This window comes from Lepidochelys kempii, chromosome 1 (assembly GCF_965140265.1).
Source record: "Lepidochelys kempii isolate rLepKem1 chromosome 1, rLepKem1.hap2, whole genome shotgun sequence".
Classification (NCBI taxonomy): domain Eukaryota; kingdom Metazoa; phylum Chordata; order Testudines; family Cheloniidae; genus Lepidochelys; species Lepidochelys kempii.
This window is the reverse complement of record NC_133256.1, coordinates 252,600,966-252,621,613: the sequence shown is the minus strand read 5'-3', so window position 1 is coordinate 252,621,613 and position 20,648 is coordinate 252,600,966. Positions and strand designations below refer to the sequence as shown.

The window sequence follows — 20,648 nt, the reverse complement described above, 5'->3', positions numbered from 1 at the left end:
GTATCTCATTAACAGAAACATAGCTCTTTTTCCTTCTCTAAATCTTCTTAGGTCACTCATGTCTATCTCTCTGCCAGCGGATGATTGTCCTTTACAGCATATTTTCTAAAGCTTGGTCACGTTTAATTTTAAAATCCCAATTTTTCTTTTAAACAAATCCTGGGAGACTCTCCATTATTAGCTATAGCACTTATATCCTGTTTTTTCAGGCCTTCAACCCTTGGAAGGCAAGCTATTATGTACTAAAATATTACACTCAATAAGAATCAAAATATTAATCTGTCTCTATAAACCAAATTCTGCCCTCGGATGCATGCAGGCAATCCACTCTCAAACTTCACTGGAAGTCGTGTATGCCTAGCTGAAGGCAGCATTTGACCTTATATTTGTATTACACCCCACACACATGCATCTTTTCTTTACTTGCTTTCGGAAAATATTGTTCAAAAAGGTTGTATGGAAGTTTTTCAGAAAATGTGTTTAGTCTCGCCAAACTGTTTAAAGATTGTAAATAAATGCTTCAGCGCAATAAATTTAGCAATTTTGACCCTTCAAAGTACTTACCATACCATCTTTTACAACATTAACACTGGGTCATGAAAGCAAAACACAGGCAATATACTTGAAAATGTTTTTATTAGTCTTTCATACACTGTCAGTCTGGAAAAATTAAACTAATACTTAAGCAATATGGATAAACTGCTGTAGTCAATAACCCCTAGGCCCTGATCCAGAGAAGCACTTGCATCCTGAATGCATGATTATCACATACTTAAAAGTTACATGCGTACAGTGCTTTGCTGGATCAGGGCCTTATTTCATAATTGCTATATATCTCATTCATCCAGGCTGCCTGAGTCCCCACCATTTGCTCTTGATGTTCTCTACAGCACAGTCTCCCAGTCAACTTAAAATAGCAAGGGGGGAAATAATAAGGAATTCATCAGCACTCCTCCCTCCCTCCCCCACTCAGTTTTAACAGTCACTCCTTTTCCCAGAAATTCCTTCCAGTTCTGCATACTTTATTTAAAATTTCTTCTTAAATCTTTGTTTTGCAGGCTCATTCATTGTACTTAGCCAATTTTAGCCTGGGTATAATGTTCATAGACTGAAGTTCTTGGAATAATAGTTTACAGGCATATGGAATCCGCAGGGATGAGACATGGCAAGACGACTTGCAGTAATGGCACCTAGGGAAACAACAAAAACAAATTCATTGCAGGTTTATACATAAAGCTCTGCTACAATTATCAAATGGTTCTTGTATCCCACTGCATGTAAAGAATACATTTTCTATGGCCTCCATCTCAGAATGTGCTGAGCACTCTGGCCCTGTTGCAATATGTAAGGATGTGCATATCTGTAAGTCCCTAAATAATCTCATTGAAGCCAACAGGATTACTCATGTGTTTAAAATTAAGCCTGTGCTTTACTGGATTGGGACTGGAGTGCTCAGCATCTTGCAGGACTGAGTGCTATATCCCCCTCACACGCAGGGAATAGGGCCACTCAAGAGACAGCATTACATAGACAGTGGTCAAGCGGATTCAAAATCTAAACATTTGGCTAGTTGTTCAGTTTCCATTCTACTCACTTTCAAAACGGATAGAGCACGGAGAAGGGGCCTTCAACCTTTGTTTTCTCACCTGAGATTTCTCCCATTACCAAAAAGTGTCCCAAATCCATTTATGCTCATTCTTACTAGGCTGAATATTTCTCTCTCCTCCAGCCTCCACAAACAAATAAGCAACCAAAGCAGCGCAGGTTGCAATTAAAATGGGAAATTAGTGAAGCAGCCTTTAAATGTTCCCGCTACTGGTCACTCAGGGTAATAGAATCTTATGATAATTTAGGGAGTTGGTTTTTTTGTTTGGTGTATAATTCTTTTCAGTACATGTGTGCAACTGGGCACTTCAAATAAATTAGAATGAAAATGCCCTGTGTTCAATAGCCTAATATCAGACTACCAAACATTCTACAGATTATCTTTATCTTACATGGAGATAAGAACCAGCAACATAAAATTTAGTATTTACTCCCTCTCCCTCTAACCTTACACATCATATGGAGAATTGGAAACTCTTCCGCAAATATCACATTGCTACTTTCCCATTTCTCATTCTTTGATTCATTTATTATCCATAATATTTTATAAAGTTTAGAAAACAAGCCACTGAGGAAATTCAATCATTCAGGAGTCTGGAATGGGCTATCAATCTTTTCAATCTCTAGATTGAGGTTCAAATCCTGTCTCAGATCATTAGGTCCTAAACTTCCTATTTGATGGCTGTTTGCTTGAAGCTCATTCCGGAAGTCAGTGGGAGTTTTGCCAATGTCCACAATGGTGAGAATCAATGTTTACTCAGTCACTTGATTCTGCTGTCCATGGGCCTGATCCAAAACCCACTGATGTCAATAGCATCAGGCCCAGTGAAGTCAACTGACACTTCATAAACAAACTCAATAGGAGATGGATATAGTCAAGAGGCAGATCGCGGGCCAAATCTGGACTGCCAGACACTTTTGAATGGACCCCAAAATCTCTATTTACTACTTATCACAATTATTGTTATTGTTTTTATTATTATTTTCTCTGGAGTCTGGACCTTGACTATACCTTAACCAAGAAATCTGGACCTTGACAAAAAAATAATTGGCTACCCGTAGACTTGATTTAAATTAAATTTAGTGATTTTGTATAAAACTACCAGGGTTCCACTCTTGTTGCTATTCAGCATACATTGATTATATATGAAAAAGCATATGAGTTGACCATAACACTAAACAACACAATGATAAATGGATGATAAAATGAACTAATTTGCTACAAGGCCCTCGATTCTGAGAGCCAACACCAAAGTCTGCTGTAGTTATTCCATCAGATCATGCCACTTCTTTCCTGTCCTGATCTATAATAAATAAGGCTACGTTTATGTCATGGAAGTCACAGAAGGTGCGACTTCCAGAGACCTGCTGTGACATTTTCTGCTTCAGCGCCAGGGACTGCAGGACTCTGGAGCTGACAGCCAGTGGGGCCTTGGCAGGATTCCGGGGACAGCAGTGACAAGCAACAGGGGGCCCTCCTCAGGGTTCCAGCGACAGGCGACAGCCACGCAATGTGGGGGGAAGGGGAACACCTCGGGCAAGCGGTTGGGGTGTCCCGTTTTCTCTTTGGGAAATATGGTCACCCTGCAGCTCCCACACTGTGGGCAGAGGGGGGACCCCACAGCTCCCAGCCACCATGGGTGGAGGGTGGACTCCCCTGCAGCTTCCGGCTGTCCTGGACAGAGGGGGAACCCCACAGCTCCCAGCCACCATGGTGCTGGGGGAAACCATGGAGCCGTAGCAGCGAAAGTCACAGACAGGTCACGGCTTCCATGAATTTTTGTTTATTGACCGTGACCTGTCCATGACTTTTAGTAAAAATAACCATGGCAAAATCTTAGCCTTAATAATAAATAATGCTGTTCAGGAGCTACTGGTTTTTCAAGAAATTCAGGGCTGCTCTGCCTCTACACGGTCCATATTTTGGAGTCCTTCATTACCAACTGATCTCTCAGCTAACGGTACAGCAGCATTGACTACAGTACTCCAGTTCAGAGTGAAGAATGGATTCCACTCCACATGATTTGTGAGTTGAACAAAAAGCAGGATTGGTACTTTCTTGACCTGACTGAAGGCAATAATAAGTTAGTTAAAGAGAACCAACTGTTTCCAGAGAATACCTGTTCCACGTGGGCATTATTGTTGCCCGAACCAATAGGCACCGTTATACAATTGGATTGTTGATGATATTTTAAAGAAAACAGAGCTCAATTTTTTTTGCAATAAATCTTTTCCTCATTGTCTGTTTATATTTGTGTGAGAGAAAGTTATGAGAAAAGTGACCATCTTCTGCGGTGGACATAGCAACAATTACAGAAAATGAAGGCAGTTACATGTGCAGCCCCGGAGCTCTCTATAGGGCATGACGTTTCTGCTTCTGGTCATACCCTTGTCCAGTCTGGGATCAGTGCGAGAGGCGGTACAGTGATTTAACAGGATCTTTCTTGGAACTACATGGAAAATGCACCTCATAGCTCAGTGGTGGGCGGGGCAAGTTGAGACTGGCAGACAGACATGATATTGTGGGGAGGAGTGTGGGGTATGTTCTGGCTGGTCACATGTCCTTATCTACCCCAGCATTGGTACAGTACAATCCCATACTGTCAGAGGTCTGCCTACAAAATCTAGATGGAGGGCGTGCATGTTTAGAGATGTGCAGTGCATAACTCAAGATATGTGCACTTAGAGGGCCAAATTCAGCCCTTGTGTAAACAGACAGCTATTCAGTGCAGTGTAAATTACACTCACACAAAGGCTGAATTTAAACCAGATTTAAATTTAAACATTTTCTGTATCCATAAATTTTCAAATACCCAAAATATTGCACCTGCACAATCTCCCAAAATATTTATGGTCTCCTATGTGTCATGAACATCTTCAGCATAAGAATCAAACCCCGTTTGCTGTATTCATCAGAGCACGGTCATTGAACTCATTGGGACTATGCACAAGAGTAAGGTGAGGAGGACCTGTATTAAATTGGTAACCCACAGTGAATTTTTTTAAAACCTTCACTGGGACACTCTCAGCTGCAGGGGTCCCTCCTCACCCACAGAGGAACCAATCCTGCCACTGAGGGCAGTATGTTGTTACTTCCCTCAGGAAAGTATAACCCAGATGTACCACCCTATATTGGATATACATGTTAGGGGGACATCTTATATGTAACCATTTTTTCCTGGCGACTAGTGCCCTTCCAGTCATCTACAGAACAATGCGTTGCTACAAGCTTTCCCAGAGCAGTGTCTCACTGATGCTTGAGTCTCTGACAAAGGCCAGTTGAGAGGTTCTGAGCTGCTCTAATTACCTAGTTTTTACTGTGTTGCTCATTAGAGGTCACTGACTGCAACTACGAATGGATACAGCTTATTTAGTAGCTGAAACCACCCATTATTGATTATGCTTCCCCACCAGGGAGCTTTTTACAGAATTAGATTGCTTTGAATGTCTGTTCCTCTCTCTGGGAGAAACTCCACCTACAGTTTACAAACTTTAAACTTTGCAACAAAGTTGAACAAAAAGGGTTTGATTAACAAACCCCTAATTTAAAGGGTTAAAAACTCATTTTTTCACCCTCACTGGTCGAAGGATCCATGAGTTATTTTATGGAGCCTTTCTGATTCCCTTCAGCTCTTCCAACACCTTCAAGGACCCATGTTGCAGACATTATCTTTGTTAAGACTGGCCACATCTGCATTGAAGCTGTACAAAGCAGGGCCTTACACAGGTGGAAGGAGTTGCTGTTGAGAAACATAAGGCATTCTCCTTCCACTCAGAAGCAGATTACACTCTCGTCCCATCCTTGCCGGTGGAGCGAGAGCCTGGCTTTGGAAAAAGAGCACTTATCACATGTTCATTAGTCTGGCCCAAATATATATTTTTGGTATCATGACAGAAGTTCAAAGAGTACGCTTGGCACTCACATGCAGAGTAATGCCTGTCTACACAGTTGCTTAACAGGAGAGATTTGAGTCACAAACAATGATTTAGTCTTCTCTCACAGGACTCGACATCAAACTAGAATTTAAACAATTATAAAGTACTAAACAATCCAAATACTGTCTTCTCCTAAGGCCTGACATCTTCAGTAGCCATTGGCTGAGTCATATGACAAAAGCACAACCAGGAATCCAAACAGTTTAAATAACATTAACGGTAAGAAAAGCAACAGGTGGTGTCCTGCTGCTGGGTAGTTCTGCTGTTATTTATAACACTTATATGTTACACGTTTTTTCCCCCACACACATGAATGGGTGCACACTCACGCACACTCGCTCTCTTTAAAAAAAAAAAAAAAAATCACTGATCATTGAGGGATGTTCAGAGCAGGCTTTATGCTCCTTTCAGGGAATATGGGTGTTTAACAACCTCAATCCTCCGACTATCCACCTAGACTTCAGTTATATGAGCACAAGAGTTGAGGAAAATTAAGAGGTACCCTCTTTTTGGGCATAACACATGTACATCAAATGATAAAAAGAAAGATATTCTGACACTGAGACCGAAAACAGCATCCCATCTCTTTCACATACAAAAGAGCAAGACTTACTTTCAGTCTACTTTCTTGCCCATAACATACGATGAAAAATAGGCAGACAAACTTCCATAGCTTCTAATAACAAAGATGTATTCCTGGCAACCTACTGTATAGCCTTATACCCAGTACACCAAAATCATAGTAGAAAATTAAGGCAACTGGGATCCAAATCCACAACATTAAAAGGTGTTGCATTCCAAACAGTTTTGGCCTCTAATTCCATGTTTTCAGTACTTGAGGAAAATGCAATTAGTCTGCACAGGATAAAGCTTGCACTAGGCTAGAATCCAGGACAACAGTGACAATATAATCTTACCTGCAGAGAAATTTTTTTTTTCCTAAGAAGGTGGCATTCGGTTAGAGGGAGACTGACAGAGGGTCACATTCCAATAAGGAAGCTCCATCCTTACTGGCTAGTCGCGCTCTGCCTTTCCCCAGCAATCAGTGCATCTTTCTAACATCACCAACAGGTGTACCTTGTCTTGTATTCCCACAGTGAAAGGAAGTACCTATCAGGTTGCTCTGTATAGGAGCCAGCGTGGGAAGGCAAAGCATAAATGGTGGCGATGTGGGAAATTCAGTAATCTGGGGGCGAATCCACAGCCAGAGAAGTACAACAAACAGAAGATGCAGATCATCACTCATCTCCCTATCCCTCTCTTCTGCACTGCAAGACTCACATGAAATTATGAAGGTTTGAGTCTGTGGCAAACCTGACCTCAACTATTCAGTAATTTATGGCTGGGATTCAGGGGTTGGGGGGTTCAAGGACATTGATACCGCTGATTCTCCCGTTTCGAAAAGGTAAATCACTCATTTATAATATAGATGATATGTGCAATCAGGTCTTTGTCTCTATTCCTGTATCCAGTGGAAGAGCTTTTTCTGTTTCTCTAAAGTTTAGACTTGGAGGGTGATTTTCTAGTAGGGGCTGGAAGTTCTCCAAAGAAAGTAATTTTCCTGTGCCAAGCATAGGGGAGAGTCCAATTCCCTTGTAAATGATTTCTGACCTGCAAAGAGGTAATCCATCAGCTTTACAGGCACCACAAAGACTCAAGGAAAAACCTGAGCCAGCAGGACTCATTAGATAGTCTGAGAACATTTGCTTTTTTAAAAAACAAAAAACAAACAAAACCATACATACAGATCTCTCTATTGTATTGAGATAAATCTCTGTAGTATTAGAACAGTAACGGACATGGTGCCTGATTTTTCCAATGCAGGATGCAAGTAACTCCCACTGTTTTAAATAAAAGAGTCGCTTTTATCCTAGGGCAGGAGAATAGAGCCCCTTGAATTTTACTACTAATGCATTCCTGTGTGCTCTTCATTGTTATTTCCTGTCCACCACTGCCCCTGGAATGGCCACAGGGGCAATCATTAAAACACCTGTACCCCTGGAGCTTACTCTGGTTCCAGAAGAAAATTTGGCCCAGAAACACCAGGAGAGTGGTAAACTTTGTTCTCTAGCAAGGACAAGCACATGGCAATGGGAGATTAAAGCAATACTAACATCTCCAAAAGATCTATGCTGTACTGAATTGCAACAGCATAGATCAGAGATTCAGAGTTGAGCTCAGGCTCTTCCTGGTCCTCCAACCCAAAAGAAAACATTCTCCACTTAGAACAAAACAAATATGCACCCATCTACCCCCGGTTGGTGTGTTAGGTGGAGAAATGGCTTTAGAGGAGAGAATCCTGCTGACTTTGCTCCTGTAAAAGGAAATCAGAAAGTCTATTGCTCATGAGAACAAACAGAAAGTATTAAGGGCTAAAGGGAACTGGAGTAGGTCAGAGAACATAAGTAGAATTACAGTACACACAAAAAACCCCCCCACAGTCTCAGCAACTAAGAACACCATCTACTAACGGTGCCCTTTGTGTGTAGTGTAACTTGCAGAAAAAAATCGTATGGTATTAAAGATTTTTTTTTCTATTCTGTAGTAAAATTAAGTATGAAAGGACACTACACGCTTCTGAAAATCTTACTGAAAAAGAATAGCAGTCCTTCAAAAATATTTATGACTGCATTAGAAATATGTGGTCCTATGTGTCTTTTTTGTAAAAATCTCATCACTCTCCCTTAATAAAGATAAAAGTTAATTGAAGCATGAAACGTGCTAGACTGATCACTTGGAGGACTGACGGCGGCCATTAATTTTCAAAGCTAGCTACAGAACAGGTGCAGTGAGCGGCAGTGCAAGCTTCCCGACAGGACTTAGAGCTTGTCCACTCAGTGAAGCAAAGTGCACCAGAGGGGTGTGATCTGTAGAGCGCTGACATGTTGTGGGTTTAACTGCCCCACGTAGACCCAGCTGGTGTGCTCTAAAAAGGTACCTAGTTCACACTCCTGTAGCTCCATTTCAAGCAGGATGACATTAATCTGAATTGGGTACCATTTAAAGAACTCCAGCTGGGTCTGCACAGGTTGGCTAGAGCACAACATGTTAGAGCGCTACAGATCACACCCTCCAGTTCACTTTGCCCTGCAGGGCAGACAAGCTCTCAGAGACCATTAATTAAGCCCTGGTCTACACTCAAAATTGCACCATTTTAACTAAAGGTGTGATTTTAAACCAATTTGGTTAAATCCATGCAACTGTGTGTGTGGACACTTAAATTAGTTTTAAGTGTCTTCAATTAATTTATCTTAAGCTGGTTTGTACATGACCTAAGCTAATGTGATTTAAGACACAAACCCATCGAAGAGCTTGTCCCCAGTAGGAGAGTTGCAACAACTGAATTAAGTTAGTTGAGTTAAATTGGCACACAAACTCTATGTAGACAAGCCCCTAGAGAATGAGTGAGAGGGCAGTACAGATTCCATGTTAATTCCAACCTTGTCCTGTCCCTCAGACTGCCAAAAGGTACCAACTGTAACTGAGTTTTGGGACATGGATATTTATTCCCACTTTGGGAGATGGACCACAAAGGCCAGATTTTGTTTTGACTTAAACCCTCTGAAACCTCAACTTCAGTTAGGACAGAATTTGGCCCAGAGACTACTTTGTGTGACAGCTGCACTACCAAGTCAGAAGGAACCAGTGCCTTAATAGTGAAAAGCTCTATATCCTGTTACCAATCCCATGACCATTCAGAGTGCATCCCCTTTACACTTACCTGGTCATTGATGTAGATTAATTAAAATGTATGGAAATGTTAACGAAGATTTGCAAAGCACTTTCAAGATAGAAAGCACTACACAAGTGTGAAGTATTATTCTGTAGATGTATTTACTGTGTTAATCAGTTTGCTTCACATAACTTAAAGATTCAATAGCTTTCTTTAAAGTGGACATACAGAACATAAGACTGCATGTGTAAAATAAAAGGAGAAGAGATCAGGATGTAAACCCACTAACAAGAAAACATTAAAATGAGTCAATTTACCAGCCAGAATATCCCAGCAAGCCACACTGTCCACAGACATCCACTTCAAAGGCATCACTTGAAATCATCAGTCTCTCCAGCAAAAGCATGCTGGCTCCATAACCTATTAAACAATCTCGTTCCATTTCTCCAAGACGTAAACCACCATCACGCGATCGACCTTCAGTGGGTTGCCTTTGAAATAAACAATTTAAAGAATATAATAAATATTTCTGGAACATATGTCCTCAAATTTTAGGAATGTATTCCCTAAGGAATAGTACCAATAGGCTTACATTAAAGGTCTACAACCACAGGGCAAATCCTGCAAGCCTTTATTCATGCAAGTAGTCCTTACTCATGCGCGAGTAATATGTAGTAGTTACATGAGTAAGGATTGCAAAATCTAGACCGTAATTCTTTATTTCACAGATTTAGTTGAATAAATGCAAAACACATGAATTTTCATTAGCCAAGAATCCAGTTATAACTACATACATGAATACAAAATTAGTAAACATTATATTTACAGAGCATTCAAAGTACTAAAGTTTTATTATCCAGCTAAATAAAACAGGAGCCAAAACAGATATTGTGTTTTCAATTGGACATATATTCTAGCTAATGGGATCTAGGAAAAAAAACAAAAACTTCACACCTCTGATAAAATTTTAAACAAGTCATTTGATACATGTAGAAATGAAAAAAAACCCTACTGGAAAAATGAGATGTTTGTTTTAATTTGACTTTTTTTTTTTTAAAAGTAAATGTCCTTTTACAAGGTTTTTTTTTTTTTTTTTTTAAATTTACTTTCACTTTAAAACGTACATTAAAAGGGAGCACCTATCCTTCAGGTGCCCCTTGACATATTTTAAAAACTGTGTTATACAAACAGCTGTTCCAGGAATCCCTTTTTGCCCAATCTTTAAAATAAGTCATAATACAACAGTTAGAAATATTATGATCTCCCACCAGTGTCCTCTTGGTCTCTGTCAGCTAGGTAAAATACAGGAGGCTTTGCAACAGGCCCAACAGTGTTTGCAAACAAACATCAATAAACTAGGACAATTTGGATCCAGGACAGCAAGTTCCAAAGCTGAAGGGCCCTGGAAGAACATCCAGCCTGCTGCTTCCTCTCTTTTTGTGTGTTCGTAAAAGATTATTAAACTGGAAATAATTTTAAAAAAGCCTTTTCTTAACGTTTATGCAGTTTGTCTAAGCAGAAATGCAAAACATACATAGATTTGTCAGGTCAGTGTTGCCAACTCATGATTTCATCACAAATTTCATGATATTTGGCATTTTACTTATACCCAGCTCCTGAAGACAAGTGATTATTGGAAAATCTCAGCCTTTGTTTGCAAAAATAGGAAGTTTCTGCCCCTTGTGGTTGTGGAGAAATGCTTGAAATGTGATTCCAGTGCACTCTAAAAGGCTCTGAAACCAGAATGCAAATCAAAATGCAAAACTGGCTTTAAAAAAAAAAAGTTGTTTTTTACATGAATCTCATGATTCTGGAATGTTTTAGGTTGGCAATACTGCAGACTTTGATTCTCACATACTAGCACACTGCACAGCAATACTTGGGTTGCAAACAGCAGTTGAATGACAAAAAAGCAACTTTTAAAAAAACATAATGGAGACATTTAAAAATATCACAATGTATTAAACAAAAGAATGTACATGCATTGCCTAAATTATTACAGTATACCTTTAAGTAATTAAAATATTGTCTATTTTGTCCTGGATAATTTGATAATCAGAAAGTGGTTGCCAGAATATGCCACATGAAATATTTAAAAGAAGATAAAAGGATTTTAAAGGTTTAGGGATGGATACAAAATGACCACTGAAGTCAATAGAAGTTTCTACTTCAATGAGCTATGGATCAAGCCCTTAAACACCAAGGGATAAGAAGAATTGTTTATGGTGGTCCTAAAGTACAGGTTTACCTGGGTGGTGGAGCTGGATATCTGGATCCTTTGCATCACTGGAGTGGCATAAAGCAGCCAGTGTGTACTAGCGAATCAGGCCTGCAACTTTTGTAATATACGTATTTTGTGTATAATAATTCAAATTATTTTATTTCCAGAGTAAAGTTGTAATTTTACAGTGAAAAATGGTTCCAAAAATAAATGGCCTCAATATCTAATTAACCTGCTTAATAACTACAAAAAGTTATCTTAGTTACTAGATTCAATGGATCTTGTCAAGGTTTAAATTGTATTTACTTTTCGAAGAAGTCTTTCCTTTTTTGTGTCACCACCTTGGGAACATAAAGCTAATCTGTTTGCAATTCAAATTTGTCCTTCCATTCATGTAACTGGTTTCATTTTCTTCCTTGTTGTGACAATAGGAGGAATCTGTTTACAGTTTAACATCCTAGTTCTCACACACACACACACACACACACACGGATGGTGGCATGTTCATTGCTCAGACACTGCTTTAATGACTGATCCTGGAGCTTATCCAGCAAGGCTGTGAGGGCCAGATTTTGAAAGGTATCTGAATAAAGATGCACCTCAAGATGCACATAGGCACCTAAGCGCTTTTGAAAATCTCACTAGGCACTTATCTGCATCTTTTATGTGCCTACCTACCTTTGAAAATCTGTCTCGGAGAACCTACGACTCCCCTTCCAGTCAATGAAATAATGAGATTCTGGAAAAGCTATGTGCACTCTTTCCTTTCTAGTCCTTAAAAAGCTGTAGTCTTTAAAGATACAGAGCAAAGCACCGAAGTCCCCCATTTTCAAAACTTGCACAGATGCCTACGTTTCACTGAAAGTCAATGGGACTTCGGTGCTTTAGAAAATTTTACCCAGAGAGTGGGGTTTTCAAAACCTCCTAAGTAAGCTAGCAGCACAAGGCGTACATGACGTCAATGGGACTTGTTCTCCTCACTCACTGAGGTGCTTTGAAATTTCCCCTCCCCTTTAAGCGTTATTTAATATTATAAAATATAATATTTATAAAGGGTTTGCGTGTTCTCTCTCTTTCACCCATCCAGCCACCCCGGCTGTTGTCCCTCCTTTCTGCATTCTAAACAGAGGTTCAAGAGACCCAAACATGGAAGCTTTAAAAACAGAAAACATTTCAAATGTCAAAAAACAAAAAGAGAAACACAAATAAAACCAGAAAGTACCAGGAGCACTGAAAGTAAAAGAACCACATCCTTAAACGAAAAAAGAAAAGGAGGACTTGTGGCTACAGCCATAGCTCATGAAAGCTTATGCTCAAATAAATGTGTTGGTCTCTAAGGTGCCACAAGTCCTCCTTTTCTTTTTGCGGATACAGACTAACACGGCTGCTACTCTGAAACCTATTCTTAAATGAAAAACTGGGGCCAGTTGATCCTGATATTGTTTATTTAACTATTACCGTTAGAACCAGAATAATCAAGCAGTTAACTCCAATGTTTATTTACTTAAAAAACTCAACCCAAATCAGCAATTTAATGGCACTATTCGGCATTATCCAGAAGACTGAGTTCAATTTCTTGCCCTGTTTCTTGCTTCCTAGGCCAGCAGAGGAAAAGGTACTTAACCCCTGGGGATGAAAGTATGTCTCACTCTGCTCAACAGTGATCCCCCTCATTCCTGTTAAACAACAGTGCTAGCTGGCTGAATCACTGGACCTCAAGGGTGGGTATGTTATCCAAAGGACCTTCATATCTCTGACAGGAAGAGAGGGGACACTGCTCCAAGGCCTTGGGGATTGGAGGGCAACATTGACCAGTATTACCAAATTATTTTCTTACAATGCACTATGAAACCGGCGTGTCTGATTATTTCAAAATGCAAGCAGGCAACAAGCCAGGACTGAGTTATACATTCTGATAATTGTGTGTGTGCGCGTGCGTACGCACAAGAGGAGAAAATAACCCACAGAGGAGCCAACACCGATTTCCTACATAGAACAGTAAATGTAGTTACGTATATACAGAGCTGACTGGGCAATAGAATTCTAGCTTCCTCTTTTATGCTGCCTGTGAGCTTTATTTGGGGCCTTTGGCACCCGTTTATGTCTCAGGGGTGGAGACCCAGGAACCCCAAACATTTGCCATAGAGCAGAGAGGACAGGATGAGGTTAAAATTAGGTACACTGCCTAACCCGCAAAGCCTTTATATTCATACACCAGCTGCTGTCAGGTCTCTCTCTTTGCAGTGACATTTTGCTGCCACAGACACAGCTTTCTGAAACGGACCAATTTAGTCTAACAGCGGAGAAAGGGTCTGATTCCGAGTCAACTTCGCTCCTCTGGCACAATGGAGCTTTCTATGATCAGGGTGAAGCTGACTTGTGCAGGAGACAGGGCTTTCTCAGGGGCCACTCAGACCGTCAAAAGAACTCCCTCAAGAACTAAGGGCCTCCCCACCTGCTGTTCTATCGGCAAGGTGCACTTCTGTAACCTTGCCTTCTCTATCAGAAACACATAGCTCTTTTGGTCTCTCTCGCTCTCTCTTTTTTTTTTAACCAAACAAACACTAAAACAAGACACTCCCCTGCACACACACCTCTCCCTGGGGAAAGGGCAAGAGGACAGATATCTGACAGATGTTAGTCATGTTGCTTAATGCTATACTGGAAGTCCCTCAGATACTACAATGATGGTGTAAAAACCTATACAGAACAGAATAGCAGATTAAATTCAGATGCAAGATGATACACATTAGAAGAAATAAATATTAGACTACCCATATATATATTGACAGGTTCTACCTTAACTGAATGCTCATGGAAAAAAATTCTAGATATCAAGGAGATAAATGAACACATCTGCTCAACGCATAGCAATAGTAAAAAAGCAAAAACTGATGTTTAAGGCAATGAGGCTGGACAGATGTCTGTGGACATCACTTAATCTGCTGAATCTTTAGTACTAGTGATGCTCAAGAACGAAAGAAGCCAGCTTTGAATCTCAGATCCCAGGTGGAGTTTTCCACAGTTGTAAAGAGATAGTTTTACAAAGCAAAACTAAGCACATTTGATATGGAAATGATTGAGACAATAACCAGTGAACCCCACAATGAAATGTCATCTTTATAAGAGTACTATTCAAAAGAGTCACATTTTAAGATACAGTTAGTCCACTTTGTCCTCTGTAAAATGCAATGGATGAAGAAACGAACACGAAAGTCTGGAACTTATTCTCTTAGTGGAGGTGATGGTAATAAGAAAGGATGAATTAGTGGAGAAAAACAGTTTTAAGACCGGTGGTCATGAGGCAGCTTAAATAGAACAATCCACTAGCTTCCTCAAAGGCAAGGGGAAAGCCAGATAAAAGCAGACAGGGACTATTATGCAGGTATGTGAGGGTAGGTTATAAAAGGGGACAGTGATCAATTGCTGTCATTCGTTAACAAGAACGGATCATAGGTAATGGTGCTAAGATTTAGATGGGGCATATAAGTACCAAGATAACACTAGTTAGGTAAATAGGGTTCCAGAAGAGATTTTGGAATCATCTGCACTAGTGATATTCAAGACTAGATTGGACAACCAACTGTCTCATGGGATTTAGGGATCATGCAAGCAATCCTGCTATGATGCAGAGGAATGGACAAAGTAATCCACCAGAGGTCACTTCCAAGCAAAGTGATTCAGTGATATAAGGTTTGATAAGCCAAAAGGATCCATCAACTTGAAGGCAGCATGAGCAGCCATATCGACTACAGCTGAAGGGGATGAGTCTTTGTTTGGCCTCAAGGGCAAGAAGCCAGATAAATCCAATGAAAGCAGAAGATTTCAGAGTCCTTGAGTGTGTAGATGGAGGTATTAAATCTCTGGAAGCATATCACATTACATACATGCTTTTTCAAGCACACCCTCTGACTCCTAAACTTGAAACTAAAGACACCAATATTGATCCTTTTTGCTCCTGATGTAGCGGGGTAGTGTAGGCTTGGCCATGTTTATTCAAGGGGAAAGCCAGATGAAAGCAAACATGACTGCAGACAAGAGAATTCATATTTAGTGCAATGATAACCACATCACGGGAACTGAGGAAGCTTTATCAGATCTTTAATGAAACAGCTGAAAATGGAGACTTACCATAGGTTTCTTTGTAAGTTCTGACACTGATGAATTGCAGGGTGTGCTGAAATTGCCAACAAGCACCATGCTGAATAAGAACAGAAAGGTCACTGATTGGTAAATGCCATCTTGGAGTGTATCTCTTTCTTGACCATACCACAGGGATTGAGGTTGGGTGGGAGGGGGAAGGAGACAGCATTGCAGATGCTGTATTTTGGGGATGTGTGTATACCATTTCAATGGGTGTTTTACATTCAATTGTAGCCAATCCATTCATTTCATATTAAAGGGCAAAAGTTAGTGTCACAATATTAATTGTACTATGTAAAAATCCCAGTGACTGCTGCAAGATCAAAGGAAGTTTTTTCTTCCATTCACACACTGTGTTGTGAGAACACTGCAGTTAAATCAAAAACAGAAGAAGAAAAAAGCTCTTTAAATGCCAGTGAGGACAAACAAAAAGGGACAGCAATGCTTTTAAATAACCCCATAGGTCTACGTATCTGTTATGTTAAAAACATCACCCAGTGATTCACAATGTCTACATTTCCCCAGATGCAACAGAATGAGTTAAGAACAGAGTAGAAGCCTCAACTTGAATTGTATGAAGCACTCTTTGGATCTGCAAACTAACTTCCTCCTATCACGGTTTCACAAGAGTTTTGTTATTTTCCCCAATTAATATTAAACAAGGAACATCAAATACGTTAAACACTAAGAGACAAAACACTTTAATCTTTTATCTGCTTAGGTTTAGTGAACCTAGCACATTTCTGATTACGCAGCAAGTACTCTGCACACATTCTTCAACAATACCTGGTAAGGACAGCTCTAGGGCCTCGAGCTCTGGCATGCATCTTATCCAACACCATATGCTTTAGTTTCTGGTAATACACAGGACCAAAATAGATATATGCTTCCAAGGGTTCTCTAAAGGAATAAAAACAATAAACATAATCTTCTTGGTCAGCTCATTTTTACCCTAAGATATGAAACAGTTTACTAGACAGGAAAAGCGGCAAAGCCATTTGAAATAACCCAGGAGCCATGAATTATTTAAAAAAAATGCATTTGGACTTTTAGGACAATCTGCAATGGAGTCATGAATAAAGTTCTAGAGAATAGTTTGGGAGTGCTTCCTCATAACAGTACAGTGTATTACTGTACATTCATGTGGAGAACAAGGCTCTGAATCTGCAACTGATAGCAGAGGGGCAGACTGCTGTGCCTGTGCAGAGCCCATCTGACTTCAGTGAGGCTGTATGGGTGCATTTCACCCAGGTGCTACCAGTTGCAAGCTAAGACTCACTGTCTGAGAGAAGTTGAACTGTGATTTAAGATATTATTTACATCACTTAATTTGTATCATTCATATAGCTTATGTTATCAACAGAAAGAAATGCATGCAGAATGTATACCTAATTTAGGGATCAAGGAGTAAACAGGGCACTTATATCTAGGTATCTCTTGCATGCATTTATATTCTAATTGCCTTGCCAACTACCTTATTCCATATGTTGATTATCCTTTCCATTGAATACATTTGATTTGTTTCTGGAGGAGTGGAGGGAGGTGGGGGAGACTTGGAGGAACAGTGAAAAAGCAAGAAAGTGGGATTAAGACACCTTTTTAAAAGGGCAAGCATGTTGGACCATATGGGTTTTTCCTGTTCCTAAACTATCTCATGTACTTTGAGCTCCTTGTCCCGGAAGACAGTCTTATCAACACAGCAGGAAGTTACAGAACAGACAACTATGTAAGATTGAATCACTGTATAATCAGCAAAAAAAGCACACAGATACAGCCCAAGGAACAGACACCTGCCTCCAATTCCATATTTTACAGTACTATTATAGTAAACGTGACATTGCAAATAAATACTCAAACAGCACATAAAATTGCTGTCCATTTTTTAAAAAAGAAAATTACTTAAAAATTGCTCTTTCCTCACTCCTACTCTGAAATGCCTAAAATTTTGCAGCAGATTCTTACCCAGTGATGCCAGATGTTACGTAGTCCTTCCCTAAGTAGTTATACCCATGGCGAATGAGATCTTCACACACATCCTTAACTTTACTACCTCCAAAAGCTGTTCCATAGTGAAATCTGCCATCTAGGACACCAGCTTTCCCTGCCAAGAGCTCAATTAATTTTCCCACCTGTGCAATGGAAAACATGAGAAGTTATAAAAGGAAGAGTACTTCCTTGATATACATGTTACACCTCTGAAACACCTCCTCAAGTTTTAAAATTTGGCATCTTAATGCAGGACTGACAATTCACTGGCATACGGAGGGCAAGACTTGCAAATTCACTGTCACCTGGCTCATCCTCCTCATCACATTTGGAAGGTGAACAGGACCGCTGATCTAGTCCCCACTACCAGAGAACCAAGGACGTTAAAGTGTCGGAGATCAGTAGCAGGAGTAGAGGAGAGAAAGACAGTGGTGAGAAAAAAAAGAAAACATAGAAGGTAAAAACCAACAAGGGAGAAAGGCTGAATAAAGGGCCAGATGATAGCCTGACTAGCATGGCAGTGCAAGGGCATAACAGGGTGCAAAGCACTCTCATATGTCTATGTACCAGCTACTTTCATCATGGACAGTACCACATATGGGGAAGTAGGCTCTGGAGAGCTTATACTTCCCCCACCCAGCTGGATGGAGTCTTGGCTCTGCCCCCAGTATGTTCAGTGACACAGCTATGCTGGCATGTTAGGGAAAATATGCTGTGCCTGGCATAGACTCAAAGGTTACATCCTGCCTGGAGCAGTAGGGAGACCGGACGTGAGATTGTGATTGGGAGCTCTCATGAGTCACAATCTCCCCCTCAGCTGTTCCTTATGCTGGGCAGATTGGAATGTCACAGTCTCGCTGAAAAGGATGAATGTCCTGAAGAAAAAGTATGTATTAGAGAAACAAACACTGAAAGTCAATGAAAAATATTTTGAAGATTAACAAGAGATGAAAAGGCACATGAGCTAGAAGAGATGCATCATGGTACTGAAGGGAAAGTGAACTGAATAGGAAGAGCGATAGAATAAAACAAGGGAGCAGTAAGATTATATTTTATAGGAAGCTGGCTTCCAATTCAGGATCTATTATTTCATGGTGGTTTAAGCAGTTTCTTGCCGAAAACAAATTTGGAATCTGAAGTTTTCCTTGGTTTCTTTTTCAAAAGTTGACCAATGCACCAATTTTTCTCCCATGCATTAACAGACACAAAATCTGAGCTTTAAAAAATGGGTATCTTATTTTCATTCCTTTTTGTTAAATAGTTCAATGAAAACCATTTATTTTACAGTTAGTCAAATACTTTATTAGGCCTCAATCCTATAAACACTTTAGCACCCAGTTAAACTTTACTGTGTGAACAGTCCCCAGTACATAAGTGTTTAGACTGGATTACAATGATTTGAATAAATCCAAGTTTACCAACCCATTAGTGACAGAGTCAGAACTATTAATGTTAACCTTGTGTTTCTCTCTCTCTCGATCTCTTTTGAAGCACACTGATGAAGGCCAGAAGAATAGATAGGTAAACTTCCCTTGGAATGAAGAAAGATGATGCATAGCTTGGACAGCACACGTTAAAACGGTGTTAAGGGAAGGATAGTATCCTCTCTCTCTCAAATGACTGAATCACTTGTATGGTGTTTTGCTTTCCTACAAATCTTAGGCACAGCACCTCATGTGTGGGATGTCCAGAAACTATATCACCGTTTATTTTATATATCATATTTAGATATCTTATGACATATACAAAGCAGCCCACTGAAGAATCCCTGGACAGACACCATGGGACATAATGAAGACTGGAAGAACATCTTAAATGCAATGCTGCATCTTGTTGTCCAACTGTCACACCTTGTTCACTGTGGTTAATCTACTTCACTCTCCTTTTCTGGGACAGTGTCTTTTTAATCAAAACATAATTACTAACCGTCATACGCGATGGGAAGCCATGAGGATTCATAATGATATCTGGACAGATTCCTGTATCACAAAATGGCATGTCCTCCTGAGGTACTATCAGCCCACACACCCCTAGAGAAGAGAAAATATTTCAATTCACAAAAAGTGAGACAACATCAGGACTGATATTACCAAGCTTTCTTACTATTCAGCCCCTCCGCTCTCTTTTTCTCACGGGTCAGTTTTTAGCAAGAATAAATTCCAAAACAACGACAGTCCACACCATCCAAAACAGTGAACTTAACATGCATACATAATAACTTCAGTGGTAATAATTTGCTCATTCACTCAAATAAGGCACTCAGATAAGAAAATATTGGTTACATTTTTCAAAAGTGACTAAAGATGTTGGGCACTTAACTTGTGACACCTTAAAAAGGACCTAATTTTCAGAGTGGCTGCTGCATGCTTTCTGAAAATCAGACCGCTTTAAGATGTCTTGCTGGGCTCCAAAAATCACTAGTCTTTTTTTTCTAAATCTTGGCCAACATGCATGAATAAACCTTTTGACTGAAGTCATGCCTTTGAGAAAACTGACCCAAAATAATGTGTTTTCTGTTGGTACTTATTTATTGAGCAAAAGACTGTGTACTTGGAACCTTCTGAAACCAAGGAAAACACGATCAAGTTCCAGACACCTAACAGTTTGTTAGACAGATATGGACCCCTCTGTGCATTAAAAAAAAAAGTTTCCAAAAATGTCAGTCATGATAGTTTAAAGATCATAGGTGGGGGTAAGCAGGTACAAATTCTAAAAGCTAGTCAGAAGTGTGAACCCCATTCAAATTGGTTTAAAATACTTTATAAACCTTTCCTCCCCAACTCTGAACGTTGTTCCCATACCTAATTTGACAGATTAAAAGACCACCACTTTACACGGCATACAGACTGATGTTGCATCTCAAATCAGGTGCTAAAATGCAAGCACTAAAAACCCTATTCCTTTGAAACAAGTCTAGTGTTTCAGTCAATCTTTTCCAGAAGCCCTCAGAGTGGAAAGAATCTGCAATCTATTTGAGATCAGCCTGGTGCAACTGCCAGAGCACACTTTGGTCGGAAAAGTCCTAGGCTGGAGGGGGCTGAGCAAAGACTGAGGGTGCTGGTTACATCCCTAAAAAGGCATCCC

At 40.0% G+C, this 20,648-nt stretch overlaps 1 protein-coding gene across 2 annotated transcripts in view; it reads right to left on the bottom strand.

Annotated features, from left to right (window-relative positions):
• Positions 1-627: 627 nt before the first annotated feature.
• The window catches only part of POLR3B (RNA polymerase III subunit B), a 122,418-nt gene continuing 102,397 nt past the window's right edge, over positions 628-20,648 (bottom strand). Inside the window, exons 24-28 of one of the 2 annotated variants that reach the window (XM_073324277.1) lie at positions 19,491-19,594; positions 17,541-17,707; positions 16,365-16,478; positions 9,532-9,705; positions 628-1,190 (exon numbers count right to left, since the gene is read on the bottom strand). In XM_073324277.1, the coding sequence (XP_073180378.1) occupies positions 1,061-1,190; positions 9,532-9,705; positions 16,365-16,478; positions 17,541-17,707; positions 19,491-19,594 (689 nt within the window). In that variant the 3' untranslated portion in view covers positions 628-1,060. Of the gene's footprint in view, positions 1,191-9,531; positions 9,706-15,566; positions 15,637-16,364; positions 16,479-17,540; positions 17,708-19,490; positions 19,595-20,648 lie in introns of those variants that run through there. The other variant, XM_073324285.1, reaches the window with a different exon arrangement.